At 42.4% G+C, this 19,253-nt stretch overlaps 1 protein-coding gene across 1 annotated transcript in view; it reads left to right on the forward strand.

The window, feature by feature from the left end:
- Positions 1 to 19,253, forward strand: part of ofcc1 (orofacial cleft 1 candidate 1) — a 149,517-nt gene that overhangs the window by 102,924 nt on the left and 27,340 nt on the right. Inside the window, exons 16-18 of the mRNA XM_076721595.1 lie at positions 2,596 to 2,687; positions 4,466 to 4,611; positions 16,931 to 17,182. Of these exons, the coding sequence (XP_076577710.1) occupies positions 2,596 to 2,687; positions 4,466 to 4,611; positions 16,931 to 17,182 (490 nt within the window). The remainder of the gene's footprint in view (positions 1 to 2,595; positions 2,688 to 4,465; positions 4,612 to 16,930; positions 17,183 to 19,253) is intronic.

Consider the following 19,253-nt stretch of genomic DNA (forward strand, 5'->3'; position numbering starts at 1 on the left):
TTAGGGGCCTAGGTGAGCAAGAGCCGCCATCTCAGCCGGGTTGCATCTCACCGGTAACACAGTGATGGGGTCTCGACAGTGTTACGGCCCTCAGGCTTTTCTCTTTCCTCGGCCTGTTTTTGTGTGTGAGCAAGAGAGAAAAGAAGTGTGTTGAGTTATGCGTTTGTGAGGTACACTCATTTGTATTTCTACCCTGGAAAATATTTGTGCATGTATGCAAGTGTCTACATATTAATGTCTTTGTTTATACGCCTTTCTGTGTGTGGGTGCATCAATTCAGTGTATGCACTGAATGTGTGCGTGTGTGTGTGTGTGTCTCTGTCTTGTGTGTGTGTGTGTGTGTGTGTGTGCTGGTCTGAACACAACTCAGAGCGCAGGGGGATAACAAGGAGTTTGTTGTTGGCCTTGAGTGCCCGGAGAGGCTGGAGTTGTGGCAGCTCCAGCGCTCTGAGTTCACAGACGTAGCCCTTAGCTGTCGAAGCTGTCGATGATGTCGAAGCTGTCGATGCTGCCTCCGCGCTCATTCTGGTTCCACAGCATCTGCGCATTAGCAAGTGGGGCCTGGTGTAATGAGTGTGTGTGTGTGTGTGTGTGTGTGTGTCTGTCTGTGTGTGCGGTTGTGGAAAGCATCCTAATCCACGGTGGTCCTCGTCTGTGAGTCCGTGGCTGTTTTTGTTGTTTTTTTTTTTCGTTAATCGAGGTTGAGGTGTGTGTGTCTGTGTCGGTGTGTGTGTTCATTATAGCAGCTGGCCAGGGGCTGCTTTGCTCTGTCTGCACGGCAACACACACTTTGCTGAAATGTAATATTTGCTCAAGTGCACTTCTACTTAGATTAGCCATAAACTATTAAAACAATGCACTACAGCTTGAATGACAAATAGTTGGATTTGGGTGTTTTAAAAGTTAGGAATGCACAGCGTTTTCTGTCTGGGCGAATACACACGGAAAATCTGCAAGGCTGCTCTAACATTTTGTATATTTGACACAAAACCGTCTCTGACTTCGTGCCTCTTGATTCGATCTGTCTCCCCTCACTTTCTAAGTGCTTTTTCCGCTCTTGACATTTCTTCGTGGCAGTCATCTTTCCTTTTTTCTTCTTCTTCTTTTTTTTTTTTAATGCACTTTCAGAGTGTGTAAAAATATCTTGTCCTCAAGTCCAGGCGTTAAGATACAGCACGTTCACAGCGTGTAGGCTACAGAAAATATTTGGCTGATGTGAGATTATTGGAAGCGTAACGCTGACACAAAAGTGAATATGCAGTTATGTAATGTCATGAAAACGTAGAAAAATAATAAAATATTTTATCCCGAGAATAGAACAAATATAACCTTATTACCTTGTAACTGTAGGCACTCCAAATGCTTACCAGCAAAGCAGTGGTAATTAAAAACTACATCTGTGTTAGGATGAAATCTGATTTCAGACTCCCTTAAAATAGCAGCGAGCAGACTCTCCCTGCCATTTAAGTACATTTTAGCTGTCAGAAGGATTTCTGATGTGTTGCCTATATTTAAGTTATTATTACTGATATATTTAATCCCGCAGCAAGAGAAAAATTATATCATCGCAGAGGCTTCCATATGTATTATATAGATGTGACTGGTTCCACAGGGGGAAAAAAGTTTCACATAGTGAGATTTTTACATGTATCAAGCTAAGGTTTACTTAATTACAACCTTCAGGCAATGCAGGAACCCTTTTTTAAATTCTGTGAATGTTAATATGCTAAATAATGCAGATCTCCGACTCTTCAAGCATGAGACACACATCTGGCGGCTTACCATTTAAATTACAGCAAAAAAAAAAAAAGAGAGAGGGAGAGAGAGTGAGACAGATAGAGAGAGAGAGAGAGAAGAAAAAAGAGGGTTCGGATGAAAAAATACTTCAAAAGTAATTTTCCAAAGAAGAGAAGAATGGGGAAATGTATTACAACCAAACTTAATTTCTTTTTCGATTTTTCATCATTTCTAATTGCATACATTAGAGCGTCGAGGCTGGGAAGGTTCAGCTCTGAGATTGTGGGAGACAGAGATGACTGTGCAGTAGGAGCTCCATAAGTTAACACTCCTACTTCTCTCTGTTCAGAGTGAAACCAGCCTTTGTTGCTTTTGCAAGTCTCCAGATAGTATAGCAACAACATCTTCACTACCTACCTAGGAGTAGAAAAACAAGACAAAAGCAGCATTCGCAGTGTGTTCACAAATGCAAAGAGTATTTCATTTGCTTTCTGGGTAAACCGCAAACAACGTGTTTTTTTTAGTTCTTCTTATTTTAAGCGCCTTTACAAACCTGGATTTTTCAGCGTTCTAACTAAATTCTAAATTTTTTGTGCTAAATGCAATTTTTATCATGGATTATTAAACAATTCAGAATGTAAAATCTTTACATTTTTTTTTATCCCATTATTACTTTCTTAGGTAGCTCATCAGCGCTATAAAAAAAACTCATAATCAATTGGATTTTGTAATATAAATATTACTCAGCCACCCTTGATCCTCGCTATGATTGCCAGATGTGGTTTGCAAAAGAAAACAAACATGAACCTTTCTGTCTTTTTCACGCTCACTGCACATTACTTCTGTTTTGGGATGCAGGGAAGAATTCCTCCTCGGGAGCCATTTCTGGAAACATGGGAGAGAAGAGTGATCCATGCAGGGAGAAAGCAGAGGGTGGGATTCACTACAAGGTAACACTGTGATTTAAGGGAAAGTGTTCCCACCCTTGAAATGAGCACCCTCTCCGCGCTCCCATTCCCTTCCCTTCCCGCCCCTCTCTGCACCCCTACACACACCTCCCCGGCTTATTATCTGAGATTTGTCAAAATACATTTCACACTAACAGGTATTTTTCAGCCTTCAAAGCCAGTTTTGATCTGCTTGACAAGCCAAAGCAGCTCAAATTCTGTGAAATCAGCAAAGCCAGCCAGGCCTCCCTTTTTTTTCTCCAAGCCGCTCTAAACACGCCTCTTCCTGTGCTACAGAGGACTTAAGCTAAATTAATCAAAGCCTGCATGTTACCTGCCATACTTTGAAGTGGTAATTGCAAAATTACTCTGTGTGCTGATCTGGCATTGCTGCCTCCCGGTCCGCCCCTGCCATTGTGCCTCCGCTGCGGCCTTTTGTTGTTGTGATGTTATTGTTGAGGTAGTTAGAAGCCTATGAACAAGCCTCCGTCTGTCACACACATATACACATCCTCCCCTCCTGCCGCTCTGCAAGTCTTTAGTCTTACTAACCTCCTTCTACTGATGTACATGAGGCTCCTCAGACCACCATTAATCAGAGATGACCTGTTAAATAAATGAGTTTGTTGATATGAGGTTTTATTTCTTGCAGCCTCTGTAGACCATGTTTTTTTTTTTCTTCTTCTCCTCTTGGCCCTATCTTTAAAACCTTGCTAACTCTGTCAAATGTCATGGTGTGGAACCCAGTTGTCTAATGATTAAGTGGAGTGATCTCCAACCTGCCCCAGCCTGGGAGCGCAAGGGATCAGATTTCAACCCTTCAACCTGCAGTGCAGGCCTAATTAAAATGAATTTTCTCCAGGCGACCACTTTGCCCACAGGGCAGGAATCCAGCTATATACGGAATCCGCTCTTAAGGTATTGCATTAAATTTATTGTGGGGAGACACCAGAGAACATTGTGGTTTATATATCTCCTGCATTTTTTCTCTCTGCTTTCTTTCCCACTCCTTTCCACCTTTTTATTGTGATCATCACTCTGGAATCCAAGCTTGCTTTGGCAAAGATTGCCCTATGAAAACGAATGGAGCTTTTATGGGGCCCTGCCCATTTACTACTTCCTGGGCCTAGTTTATCTCAGAGGGAGAGGCAGAGAGAGAGAGAGATGGAGGAGAGGAATAGATGAAAAAAAAAAATGAAATGGAGAGAGGTAGGATGAGACAGGGGCGGAAGAAAGAGAGAGGTTGCTTATTCCAACTGTGGATCTCATTAACATACATCAGTGAGTATTTCACAACTTCAAGCAGAAAGGCACTAAGCCCACCCAAGGGCAACACAGGCAGGGCTGACAGGGCCAGGGAAAGCAAGCCGTTAACATGTTGGCGGCTTAACAAATAATATCTGCTCCCAAGTACCTTGGTGAAATATTTAAAACCCCACTTCCTAACTCCATTTGACTGTGTTTATGACGATGACAGTAAACGACTTGTGTGGAAAAAAACTGTGCCAGATGCTCAAATTTCCCATATTTAACACCACCGTCACTGTACGCATGTTTCCCAAATGAACTCAACTTGAATGATGGCATGCCGTATGCGATTTTGCCGTCATTCTTGCCTCGTGTCAATTGAGGCGCGGTTGAGATATAGGAGAGGCTCCAAAGTGCCACGCACACTGTCACTGTCACCGTGTGCATCCCCCAAGATAAATTCAGAGGCCTGTTTCCTGCTTTGATTACAAATGACATCCGCATGTGTTCTCCCCGATTTCTGCTCCTCACAGAAGAAGCCAATCAAGAAGACAAATAGCTGCGGCCCCAGCATGAGCGGCAGCAGCGCACCGCCTCGGCAGGCAGACAAACAGAAGATGCAGCCTTCAATGGAGAACCTCTCCACGGAGGAGATGGAGGAGTATACATTCTCCCTACAGTAAGTCTCACCACTCATTATCCTGCCTCAGTCTTCTCAAAATTCAAACGTGGAGAAAAAAAAAAAAAAAGAAGGGAAAACGTGGGTGACAACCGGTTTCTGTGCCTCACAGACAGTGATGTGCACGGCCTCAAGCAGACAGACGCTGACAACAAAGTGTGCCTAGAACACCTCCTGTACTGATAGAGATACAGTAGTCACGTGTCTTTCAAGGGAAATCCTAACTAAATAGAGTTTGCATCTGCTATAGCTGTAATCTTGTGTAGCTCAATTGTAATTTGTCAACGTAAACAAGTCGCAGGCGAAGGAAGTTTCAGAGCCCCGTGGCCTGATCTGTCCCGAAAAAAAAAGAAAAGTCACACTGTGTGAGAACTTTGTTAGAAAACAGGGAAGTTCGGCCGTCCGTAAGAGCTTAAATTTGATATTTCACACTTGAAAACATCTCAACTCTATCTCAACTTTTCTCCTTTTTTTTAAAATTAATACAGCCTGAAATATTGCAAAAAAAAAAAATGTGAATTATAAGTCCAAATTTCACTTTGTGGTTTACAGCTAAAAAACAAAAGCCGTATTCAAACTAATTTGGTTTGTAACAAATCACATGTGTAGCCAAACCAAACATTGCTCACCCATTATGTCACTATGTGGTTTATTTGTGTCCTCCCCTGCACAACAAAATGCAACAAAAGACGTTTTGTAAGAAATTTGTTTTCCTCCTCATCGTGGCTTACAGCATTTGATTTTAATGAGAAAACAGGCATGTATGAAATATAAACAGAGCGGGAAGCAGAGAATTTCAAACGCCTTGGCCAAACGTGTTAAAAGCAACAAGGTGCAGCCCCGTGTGCCCATGGAGCATCAAAATAGGCTGAAAGCAAAATTGCTTATTTCAACAAAAAAGTCACAGGTATTTGTTTTTATTTGAACGTCAACTAAATTAAGGGGAGGGGATTACCACACACACTACTACACTAGGGGGAGAAAGACAGAGAGAGGGAGCCTATGTGTGTGTGTGTGAGAGAGACTGAAAGAGAGCTCTCCCTGGAGATTTAAAAGTACCCATGTTTCCTCATTTCTGGGAGTTGGTAATTTATAGCTGCTGGTCACATATTAAACAAGATCAGAGACTACTCCCTGACATCTTCTGAACATACTGGGGGAATTCAAATGATTACCAGCGTATCCTGCCAACAAATGACGACACAGGGACTATCTTGAGGGAGAGTGAACACAAAACGAACACAGAACCCAGGCAGGCTGCGCACAAAGGGACACAATTAAATGGTTTTCACGATTATTCATAGTGCCGCTTTTTACCTCTGAGCAGTCGCCGGGTTCCGTGAGATGAGACGTTTCTGTCAGTTATAGGTACGGATTGTATTGAGTTGGAGCCCTGGCGGTTCCCTGATGCCCTGTGAAGGTGCTGCTGCTATTGATTTCATCTTTACAAGCACACACATTACAGTATCTCTGAGCTGAAGGCTGCTTTTTTGCCCTCGCCTAATCAGAGCATTAGAAAGATACGGTGCCAGTGTTGGCTTTCACGCTGAAGTTAAAGACACTGCATTCTCAAAGTCATACCCTCACCCATCTCTCCCACTGCGCTGTTTGACTTATTCTGGGCTTCTCCACATTACCTGAGGACTGACGGAGACGCAGACGAAAGGGATTGTTTACAGATTTTTTTTTATTTTATTTGCCGTAATGATGTCATCTCCATTTCTTCTGGCATTTCGAGAGCTCTGTTTGTGTCTTTGCGTGTGCGTTTCTATGCATTTGTGCATGCGCGTGGGCGTGTGTTTGTGTTTGCACGTACATCATTTCTCGACTGTGTCTGCGTACACCATGTGTGCGTGTGTGTGTGTCTGTGCATGCATGTATTTTATGTGAGATGAGGATTCATACTGCAGTGATTGAGGGATATTACTGCCATCTATTGAGCCACAAGAGACTGAGCTCATTGAGATTTTTATAGGGCGTCCCGACACACATGTGCAAATCAGATGCTCATGAATTATTAAGCAAACACTTGGAAACGGTGGGATTCAGTCAGGACAGTCTGAGAATCACACAAAACCTTGAACACAGCGCATTCATTTCCAGGACATTTCACTTTATTCAGCAAGTAAAATGAATGCAAAGCTCCACAGTGTGTGCAGTAGCCATGCTTCTGACAAGAGTCAGCCTCATGGATGAGCACTGCAGGCTGTTGCTGCAGGTGTGACTTCAAAGTCTGACTTTCTGTTGTGAAGTTAATGTCTGAAAATATGATAAGATTGTGATGGCAACTAACCGTTTGTGTGAATGCATCTGAGGACATGAAGATGTCAGTTGCATAAAAGTTGTCATAATGTACGATAATGTACATTATTGTACAATAATCATCTGTTCAGACTATGAGAACAACTGAGGAATACATTTTCTGGAAGCTGTGTAGGTGTCTGTATGATTTTCAGCAGAAATTCTATTTGATCTTTAAAGTTTTTGTTTCAGTGGGTCCAGGATGAGCTTCTTCTGTGCTTTTTTTTGGAGTTTTGTAATTTGATTATGTTTTTTTTTATTCTTATTATTATTGAAAGTTCCTGTTTGATGAGCTCAAAGGCACATCTACCCCCCTAGTAAAGACAAAAAGAAAGAAAGAAAAAGCCTTCATGGTATATGGAATCATAATAACCTTAAACCATAAATTACAATTTCAAAGACAACACAGTGCTCCTTTTACTGCATGTATTGACAGTTGCAAGTCAATTCTGGGCAAATGAAAAAGACTATGAAAACAAGCCAGGAATGATTCTTTTTTCTTCTTTTTTTTTTTTTCCTCTCTTTTAGTTCTTGTGCTGCTGCTATCTGTTTGAACATGCATGAAAGACTCCTGCCGACCTTCCAACTTATTTGATGTCTACAAGTGTAATCTTAACCATCTTTTTTCTCACAGAATAGCACTGAGCAAAATCAAAGCACCTGATTCAATACGGCTGTTGTAATTCGATATGGCCAATTTAATGCTTTCGGATGGTGCAGCAACAACTTCTAGAAAAAGTAAACATAGTCAGACTGAATTCATTTTACACCTTAGAGGGTACTTTAGCAGTACTTTACACAAAGTTTATTCAGCACGGTGATAAGTTACTGTTGCTAGCTTGCGTTTAAGCTTTACAGACCTCATTGCATTGCAGATTTGAAAAAAACACATCCTAACAAATACTAATAGTGAAGAATTTCCAGGTGTTGTTTTTTAGGAAAATCTGATTTTCATGCATTCTTGATTATTGCCAATTAGCTTTAGTGTTGTGTCTCACCAATGTCACCCAACTGTTTTTTTTTTTCTACTCTGGTTTTGAGGAGAGAAACCTGTTTTAATCAAAGTCATTCTCACATAGCAATTAGATCTAATTAGTCCAATTATCAAGATTCTAATTACATTGAAATATACCCCCTAAATCTCATATCAATTATAGTATGTGTGACTTGTCCTGATCAGGAGACATGAAGAGGGAGAGAGAAAGAGACAGAGTGAAGACAAAGCTGGGTGGGAGGTAGAACAGAAGAGCATCCACGTCCTCCGGAGGCCAAATGACTGCAGAACTGACTCCATCTGTCCCCAAAGCTTTTATTCCAAAAGACTCTGTGGCCATTTGGGGATAAATGTCACTTAACTTTTATTCGTTTTTTTCATACTCAGAACTATTTTGTTACTGGTTATCATGTTATGATTAGTTACATCCTAGTTTTCTGTTTCAATTAGATGACTGATGAGTTGAAATAAATACAGTTTCAGCTTTCTGGTTGTGAGCTAGTTATCAGACACTGTTGTTACGTCTGGATTAAAGCTGCGGAAGAAAAAGCGCTGGAAATAGTTATCGGCTGTATTAAAATCAGGCGCGACCTTTGGTAGCATATTCACTCACATGCTAACGTGCGGCAGGCAGTGTACCCAAATGTGCACACACAAGCACACACAGACCTGCACAATATGTTACTATAGTGGTGCAGTATCGCACTGTAGGTGCACTGGCAAAACACACATGCACACACACATGCACAGCCTGTTCTTGTTGTGGAGTCAGAGGGAACACACTGACCTAATTTCCCCCAGTTAGCTCGCCTCGTTGGGGACCAACAATCCTCTCCTCCCGTTTTCCCCAACTGAGCCTATCAGAGCACTCACTCACTGCGCGTCTCTGTCTGTCTATCTTTCCGTGCCCTCCATCTGTTTGAGTGTGCGTACGTGCTCAAGATTAGCAGTAAAGTGTACACTTATATTGTTCATCTGCATTAGTCCGTTGTACTGATTACACAGGGTCATGCGCGTAAAACATTCATAACATGCAGTGTCATTCCTCTGCTGAAAAAGAACCATCGTGCAGAGAAAGAGAGATCGGCCTGCAGTAACAGACGGAGAAAGAGAGAAAACCACCTGAAATAACAGCGAGTTCCAGGCTGTCAATCCTCTGCATACTGCGGCTCCGAATCACAACTCAGTGCAAGGGTCAATCAATTCTGATGTAATGCTGGTAGGAGAGGTGGGTGGAGATGGCAGTGCTGCTCACCCCTGGGTCTCTAGTGCTTTCCAGGGCTCTTTCCTGTGCTGAGGGCGCAGGAATGTGTCTGCGCGCGTGCGTGCACCAGTGCGTGCACGCGTGTGTGAAAGAGAGGCCCCTGGCTACCTCGGCCCGAGTGCACGTTTGGGTTTTCTGCGGCCAGACGCGCCCTGGGTCACTTCGGATCTCACAGGCACACACATACACAATCAACGTGCTGCTTCCTTTATGGAAATCGGAGCTGTCAGCTCCCTGACAGGCTGGTGTTGCCATATGATTGGTTACTCTGGAGTGATGTGGGTGTCAGTCAGAGCTGACTGCGGTCCCATTGGCGGTGTGGGTCAAGGGAATGTGTTTCCCACAGACACGTAAGAGAGAGGAGGGGAGGGAAGGGGGTTCAGATCAAGAAAAAATCACAGGAACTATATGTGAGAGCGTGCGAGTTATTGCATGTGGTTTGTATGTGTTTGTGTGTGTGTGTGTGTGTGTGACAGAGAGAGAGCGAGACAGAGAGCTCGACCAGAGGTGACACTTCCCTCACTCTCTTCTTTTTTCATCTGTAATTACTTGTTCCCCAGTCTGACACAAACATCTAATAAAGATGGCAAAAGTCAACAAACAACTCCCGAAGAATTGAAAAGTGGATTTTGACACTCAGATACATGTTGGCTAACGCACTCCAGCACAAACACGCGCTAATGCAGTGTGCCCTGTGCAAATAAATATGAACCTTTAGGAAAACATCACTGACAGGCAGCTCTTATAATATAACCGACAGGATGGAGATGTTGATGTAATCAGAATATGATTCACGGTGTAGCATTTGTGTATATATGAGCATGATGTCATCAGCACGTATTTCAGCCGCTTAGAACCAGAGCATGTTTGATTGATAATTGCACTGACACTACAGTTAACAGTTTGTGTTTGTCTTACTCTTTATTTGTTTGGGGGCACACATTCATGAGATGTGAGTGACGTTTATAAAAACACATAGAAGTTCAGTTCACCAGAAACCAGAAGCCCTTCAAAGATACTCTGGTTGAGTCTTTTTACATCATGGTTTGATTTTGTGATAGAAGCTGTAATGCAGTCGTTTTTTGTGGAAAAACCGGGCGACACTCTCAGCAGCTGCATTTCACTGGTATAGCATTCAAAATACGGCATCACACTCAGAAAAAAGCAAAAGCGACAGTCTGGCCAGGTCATGAAGGAACAACAGTTTTAAGAGGTCCATTTCATCCTGAATCGACGGCTGACAGATCAGAAAAAGAGAAACTGACAGTTAATCTGCCATGTGATGCTGGGTGGCATTTCAGGTCGGGTCTTTTTTTTCTTGCTGTCTTTTTTCTTTGTCCATCACCCGCTTAATTGCTCTCTACACACACACATATTACACATAGTTAGTCTCCCTGGCTCGTAATTATTTCCTCTCCCCCTCACAGTCTCTCCCGTTAATTCTGTCTTCATCTCTCTGCCTCTAATTTTCTCCATCTTTCTCTCTGCACCCATTCCTCGTTCTCTCTCTGTCTCTATCTCTCTGGTGACAATGTCCTGCAGTTATGAGGCAAGGTCAGAGAAGTGAAATCCATTTAAATACTGATGCAACTCTCTGGAGGCCCATACTCAGCCTCCGCAGCACCCCTCCCTGTATGCCTCACCCCAGCTGATGAATGGATAGATCTCCTTAGAACCGTCGTTATTTGTCCTGCATTAATCATTCAATGTATTACACATCTACTGGCACCATGTTTTCAGTATTTTCTCACTGCCCCCAAAAAAGTTTATAGAGAGAAAAACAACCTGTTCTTCATTGTTGAGGACTGTGGTGGTAGTTGTAGTAGCTGAGTGTGTAACGAGGGCCTGGGAAGTCCCTGTGTGTTTGTTGATCCCAGGTGCATCTGCATTTGAAATGTTTCCACCCTAGTTTATAGCGCACCAAGGGACCTGCCATTTCCATGTTTTAATCCCCTCTCGTGCTAAGTCAGGCGCTCCATAAAAACGCCACATGTTGCATGGCAATGAAACAGCTACCTCATGTATACTTCTAAACTATTCCAAGGTGTGCATGGAGGCCAAAACACATTGTTGCAGGAGGGATTGTTTTGCCAGTGCAGGAATCACAAAGCTGAATTATCACTCATCGAATTGGAGATCTTGAATGGTCCTTTGGCTTGTCGCTTTAGAGGTTTGCCATTAAACAAAGAAGATTTGTGTTTTGGATACACATCCTTTAATAAGCTTTGAGTTTCATCATCATTTGTGAACACATTTCCATCATATTGGAGAAGTGCTCTATTCCTTTGTTGAGGCAGAGGCAGAGGGACGGGATGTTAGCTGGTTGCTACACAATAAAATTGTTCATGTGTTTATAGGTCAACATTGTGGGAAATACTTGTTCACTTTCTTGCCTGAGAGTTGGATGAGAAGATCGATATGCTCTTATATCCGGTATGCAGTAAATACGAAGCTGCAGCCAGCAGCTGGTTAGCTTTGGTGGGCATAAAGAGCGCAAACAGCTAAAACCTGGTAAAGGTAACAGTGAGCTAGCAAGGTGATGCTACGTTGCTAAACAACTAGGCAACTTTTGCACCTACAGACGTCACACATCCTGCTCTAATGACCACCATGATGCTGATGTGAATGTTTCTTCCCGGTCTGCCACTTTGTTTGACATTAAATCTCAAGTAATCACCAATACAACACTTCCATCAGCTTGTGGTTCTGTGCCAGCGTTGCATCTCATCCAGTGCTCAGTGATCAACAGCACAGAGCGCTTGTGGCCTTCTCCATTGCCCTTAAATGCTTGCCTGCATGTGAGAACCTCCCTCTCGTTGTAAAAACGAGCAGCCAACTATTAGTCAAACATGGATTCCTAATTAAGTGAAACATATTTTATTTTCACTGCTTTTGATTATGTTCTCCTCCGTTCCCTGTCAGCTGCAAATAATTCTGATAATTTGGTGGTGCATCGTTATACTATTTTAATTATATGATGATGGACTCCAGTTCTGCAGCTGAGTCACTGTTCCATAATTCTCTTTTAACTACACCCCAAATACCTGCCACTGTGCTCCCATTTTGTCAATGAAACTCATTTATGTGTATTCTCGCTTTGCCAGGCGCTCTGCAAAAAAAAAAAAAACAACAGTGCTTATAAAGCCCCTAAATGTTAACGTAATTGTTCTTGGAACAAATAAAATTTAAAGAAAAAAGAGGGCAGGGAGTGAGAGAGAAAGAGGCAGCACAAAGTTAAATCTGAAGCAAATTTTTCTGTTTTTTTTTTTTTTTCAGTATAAATAAAACTTCTCTCAAGATGATATAAAAATGACTCAATTATCTAAAAGCCTGGCAGGCATATGCTGCTCTGTTCAACTTGTTTTTATGCACACACACATTCAAGGTGCTTTGCAAAAATGATACTGGCTTAGTAACCAATGATTATCATTTAATACATCTTGGGGGATCGGGTTTCTTTGTGATTTCCACTTTGTGAGGTTTCGTGGCTTCCTGCTTTATATTTGCCCCACCTGTGCAAAGCCCTGCTTCACTGCCAGTCATTACGCAAACTTGTGTGCTTTTGCGTACATGCAGTAAGTAGGCAGTTAAAGCTTAATGTTTCTACTGTGAGAATGGCCGTAGCATCTGGACATGATGTAAACTCTGATGGGCAAGCATACAGTGTGCACATTTGTTCATGTTTACACACCGCAGAGTTTATATAAATACACACTGTCCTTACGCAGGAGCTTGTATGCTGTGTCTCATATCTGTAAATATATGGAAGCACATGTGCAGAGGCAGCCAATGCACTGAGCTCGACATACATGCAGATATACATGATCATAACAGGAATAACTCTAGACGATGGTAAATGGTAAATTAATGGCTTTGACAATTGTACACAGTGCTGTAAAGGTCATTCAGTGTGTGTATGTGTAGTATGTATGTGTGTGTGTGCAGTGCATCTCACCACTGACAAGAGCATCATTGTTAAGTGCTTCACTGTCTAACCTGTGACTGTGGACTGATCCTTTCAGTTGTTAGTGCAAGTCTTAGTCTTGTAATACGTTTTAGGAGTAATATGACTTGTTTCTTTATATTGCTATGAAGCTGCAGTGTCATGTTGAGTAAAATTAAACTCTGATGACTGACTCTCGCTGGGATTACTGTTGCTAACTAAAGACACAGTAGAGACAGTACGTGTCCTGTCCTGAGAAAAGTTGCAGAGTAGAGTTGTTGCTTCACCATAAAGATCTTTTGCTCATGATGTTTGCTTTGGGTTTCTGTTACACGCCATTAATTAGCCTGTAAATGAACTCTTTTTTTTCCTGAAGTTAGTCATTTGAACTTGACATTTTGCTTGAATGCTCAACGCCTGTTGCCATCTGTGCACATGTGTTTCTAAGTTGCAAAGCAAAATGCATTTATGCATTTTAAAACAAAACATATTAGTGTGGATGAAGCCTTCGTTGATTTTTTTTTTTTTTCTTTTTTCACCCAACTGCAAAGCTTTAATAACGCCTCAGAGAGGAACTGGTTTTGCAACCTACAGAGGACAGATGAAAGATACTGTCACAATCCAAAACAAATGCATTATCAGCATTCTTCCAAAATGAAATGCAAACAAAGACGCGGTATCTTCAGTCCTATCTCTTGACACCTGAGATAATCACACTTCCATAATCACCACAAAACTCATGCATCTGGGCCACTAAGAAAACAATAACGTTATCTGTCAATCTTTTAAGTCTATTTTCACACTGTATTTCTGCTTTCTCTATTTCCCCAACAGCAAACCATTCTTCGACTCTGTCGGAAAAGATGTGTGGCTTTAGTGCATTTATAAACAATGCCGGTGGCCCAAATAAGAAAGTGACAGAAAATAACTTAATCCTCAAAATAAAGGGATAAGTCCAATACTTTAAGTGGCCTTAGACTGGAGGGTTTAAGCCATCAGGGCATTGCAGAGGGATTCTGAGGGTTACCTTCACTCTCCTCGGCCCTGCAGCCTTCTCACCATTAATCTGCTATTTAAAATGTAACACCCCACTACACTCCTCTCCTCCCTCCACTCCCCCGTCTCTCATTACCCATGCCATCTCAAAGGTTTAATACTTGTCTGTACTTGCTATTCACTTTGTGCTATTTTTAAGAGCGCAGCTCCCGTTTGTTGTCATGCCGCACAATGATGAGGGACGCAGGCTGAGAAAACCAGTCCTGGAGATGGTTCTTGCTCCAGTGGTTGACAGATATATGCTAGTTAAATCTGATTTACAGGCGTTGGCACTCTGTGGCAAGGTTTAAGGATGATGATGAGTCCTTTTGCAACGTGCTTTGATGACATGGGAATGAACAACAAACATATCAAAAGATAATGAGGGAACAGCTTCTGGCCCAGATTTCACAGAATCGTATAAACTACAATTAAAATATAGTATTATGTGCCAATGCATGCCTGTTGAAATGGTTAGTTTCATCTCTGGGCTGCTATGCCACATGCTATCAGTCGTGTAGGGGACAAGCTGTGATATTGGAATGAAACATCCTTCGTTCCTGCAAGATAAAAAGCCCACACCTCCACCCCCTGCCTTTCCCTCTTTTTCTGCATTGTACTTTTGTAATTGGAGGTGCCATAATGAAATCAATTCAGTGGCGATAACAGATTTCACATCATGTTACCAGTTTCCTTTGGAAGAGGCCGCCACATGAAGACGTCTAAAAATATTCCTCTTTCATGCATCATCATTATCTTCATTATATGAAAGATGGGCGTCAGGTTGTATTTGCTGTTTTCGTTTAATGTCACTTGACAGGGTAGCATCTTGCCTGTGTCTGTGACACACTGCTTTTTTGTCTACTCTGTAATTCCACTTTTGCAGACATGCGGAAAGCAGTTTTATACCACACAGGGAAGCAAGTCGTGATAAAGCTTGGAACAGAATGTAAGAGCCTTTGTCAAAATCATAATAGAGAAGTGGAGACACACACTCGCCCATACATTATCATCTCTGTGTTTGTGTTACACTTCACAACCTTGTATAAGCACACACTTGACTCTGGGTGTGCACAGGTTTCAACATATCTCCTGTAAATCTAAGTGTCACGCATGCTTCTTTGCTTCATGGAATCAGTTACTCTAAAGATTCAAGGTAGTGATTTTAGTTTACTGTCAGTCCTGTTCATTCATATGGAGGCCGTGTCACTGCATTATAGGTAGCTGCAGAAGCAACAGCAAACAGTGCTGTCAAATTATTTAATTTACATGGAAAGAATAAGCAATAGATGCAAGGCTAAAGTAGTCTCCCTACATCTCTATTACATCTATAATCTTGCATGTACAGCATCTGACTGACCTCTGTACGCATGCACTGGAACACGTGGGATACATGCTATAGTTTAAAACCTCAACCACAGCACTGACCAGTAACTGACTTCTCTGACAGATGTTTATTCTCTCTGCTCCAGTTTACTTCAGCCGGGCTATGAATATTTATCAGCTCAAACTGTTGACTGAGCGTTTTTTGAATGAACGTCGAGTTCTCCCACGTGTGCTGTACGCCGCACCGCCGCTCTTGTGCGCATCCACTGAGGAACTTGATAACTTCAAATAATTTAACACTTCAGAGAGTGTAGAGCCCACCTCACAGGAGCAGCAAAGACGATCTCTTTTTGTTTTAAACGCAACTGTGTGACGGTTCATATTTCAGCAGCCATACGGGCAGAGGCAAAACACAATACTGCATTTTAATGTAAGTCTAGCCTAATTATTTGGGGGGGGGGGGGGGGGGGGCAATACAATTGATTCTGTTTTTTTCTTGTTTTTCGTCTTTAGGCAGTGTACCATTTTCCCTAGATACACACTACAAAGTGAATTCCAACTGTGCTCTGGGACACAGTGGTGAGACACAGGGATGTCCACGGGCAAAGGCCTTAAGTCACACTCTGTGATGCTAACCATAGCTTTACTGTATACACCTACTTTAGCGTTGGTCTAATTACTGTCAGCTGGGACGATGGGGGTCATCAGTGTCTGCTTGTGTTGACATGTTCAAACTATAATAAGTGGGATGTCTATGCATGTTATTATGCACACTAATTTACTATACACACAAACACACGCTGTATCCTCCGCTGTTACCATCCTATTGAAACATATATTTAATTTGCCTCTCCTCTCCTCTCCTCCTCTCCTCTCCTCTTCTCCTCTCCTCTCCTCTTCTCTCGCCTCCACTATTCCATCTGTGCCCTCTATATGAAAGGGAATAGTTGAGCAGGCCTGACAAAGGGCGGCACAGAGGAGGCAGAGGTGCTGAGGGAAGCTGAGCACTGCTGGAAGGGATTCCTATCTGTTTGTGTGTGCGTGTGTGTGTGTGTGTGTGTGTGTGAGAGAGAGAGTATTTGTGTGCATGTGCGAATGTGTGGCGATTTGAAAACTGCATCAGGCAATTGTAGTATTCAAAAACCTGTAACGTACTGGATGCATTTCATGATGGCGAAAACATGCACTGGAATACTCTTTGTGATACAGAGCAAAGGAAGTGTTTGCACTGTGAGTCCAAAAATGCAGGTCATTAGATCGAGTGTAGGAACTCCAGCTTTAGGTCCACCTAATATTAGCTTGTTTGATAGTTTAAGGATGACGCCCGTATAAACTGTTGTATTAAGATAAAAATTCAATTAATGCCATTGTTATTGTTGTTAGAAGAAGAAGAAAAAGTGAAAAAAAACTTTGTTGTCACGCACGGTGCCTCTGATTCTCCTCTGTCTAAAACCAGATCGGCACCGACTGGAGCTGCCTGCTGCCCCTCTCGGCTGTCCGACCGAGCCCGCCTGGCGCTCCGCATGCTGCCGTCCGAGCTGGGCCTGCCGTTGCCGTGGCAACAACAGCCGCATAGTAGCTGGCGTGGCTCCGTTCGGCAGCTCGGCCTCATTATGCCGCTGCTGGCTTTGATGTGGTTTGCGAGGCTCTACCTGCATTACTGCAGCCAGTGGCTCTACCTCCAGGCCATAGCAGTTCCTGTCAACAAGTGAGTTTGCTTCCTTTGATATCGCCCTGAAAGCGCACGCACACACACACACATGTATGGGCGGGGGGAGCGTATGGATATGCACACACACACACACACACACACACACACACACACACACACAGAGCAGAACTACATAGACACCTTTGGAGCGTACACATCGCTGCTGACATAAATGCCGTTACATGGAGGGCAGATACATACTTAGATTACCGAACCACAGAGGCAAATTGCAGATACACACACAAACACACACAACACAGACAGTATGCAAGATCTAACACACACGCACACGCAAAATACAGTTGTGGTGAAATGGGATGGGATGGGTAGGGGAGGATATGCAGTGCATCTAAGTGACTGTGTTGGCAAATGTGCGCACACACACACACACACACACACACACACACACATTGGATACGCCCAAATCATCTGTTTGGAATCCCCCCATTAACATTTTAACAAGACTCTCTCAATATTAACAAACCATTGCAGGGGGAGTTTGTTGATTTCACCACACGTCCCAAAAGGCTACATTATTTGGAAGGAATTTATTGTTATTATATGGTACACAGCATTGATAATAAACAGCAATAAGATACCGCAGAACTGTTAAATCACATCTCAATGGCATATGGTGCTGATTTAATTCATCACAATAAAACAAGCTGGCTGCAAACATGCATACATGCAGGTTTTTATTGCAATAACATGGGGGTGCAAACATCACGCGTTAAATCATGGAAAGTGATGGAGGAAGGCTGAGGGAGGGAAAAAATGTGGCTGGGTTGAAAAAAAAAACAAAAAAGGATGGACTGGGGGGGTGGATGGGAAGTGAAAAAACAAAAATGCGAAAACAGAGGGGGTCAACGTCAGATGACAACTTCCACATGTCCAAATCTGCTGCTCTCCCTCCGAGCATTTCTCTCTCCATGCAATGGCCAGAGCTGGTGGTGCCCAGTGAGAGAGAGAGAGAGAGAGAGAGAGAGAGAGAGAGAGAGAGAGAGAGAGTGACAGTCAGAGTGGCTAGTGTGATGACAGGCCTCCCTCCCGTCTTGTTTTTATCGCGCTCTCCTCTTTCCTCCTTTCTGACTCTGTCTGTCTTTGTCTCCTCCTTCCCCATAATCCACCTTTGGACTTCAGTGGACAGGAAAATGTGCCCAGGAGCAGCGGAGTCTCTGGCCCCAGTGTTGCTTCCGTCACCTATGAGCTCTCCTTTCTTCCTCCCTATTTTTCATGGTTGTTTTTTTATATGCTGACACAAGTTAAAGTAGCAATACAGTTTTACAGAACTAAAAGTAAACACAAAAGTTGTCATTTCTCCGTATTGACCCTGCCCCTGGTATGCATATATTGTTATATATATTATGTATTATTATATATTTTGTTATTGGACTTTTATTGCTGATGCATCAATTTGTAGCTGGGTCAGTTGGGGCCAATACTAACTATTTTCCTGTTAGGTAGTTATGTGCACTTTATTACAGTATATAATGCATTATGTTATGTGCTCATCATAGATTTTAAAATTTAATCTGCTAAATAACTAGTGACTGTAATTTTCCAATAAATAGAGTATGGAAAAAAATACTATACATCTCTGAAATACAGTGGAGAGGAAATATAAAGTAGCATAAAGGGAAAAGAACAAGTACCTTTAAGTTGTCTTAAGTACAGTCGCACTGCACATGCTGAAACCATCATAAAAGCAACCACATGCAGTTTTGACATCTCAATCTCAGCCATATTTGAAGAGACACCAAACATGATTTAATATAGAATGATGCTGCCATCGTCAATATTTGATATGGAATGATGCTGCCAATGTCAGAATGCAATGTCAAATTTATTTATCTGGAAAGTTTCATTTGTATCATATCGAGATTCACAAATGAGATATTTCCCTGTCGTTCCTGGAATGAGATTTAACAGTGCAATCAATCTGGAAAATAGAAGCCTACAGTGTTAAAAATAACATTAAATTTGTGTGTCTGTGCCAGCCGATCGGTGAGGTAATCTCTGTGCCAGAAAGGGACTTCTGGAGGATTGAATCTGTGTGTTAGGAGATGTG

Source organism: Chaetodon auriga, chromosome 21, assembly GCF_051107435.1.
Source record: "Chaetodon auriga isolate fChaAug3 chromosome 21, fChaAug3.hap1, whole genome shotgun sequence".
Taxonomy (NCBI): Eukaryota; Metazoa; Chordata; class Actinopteri; order Chaetodontiformes; family Chaetodontidae; genus Chaetodon; species Chaetodon auriga.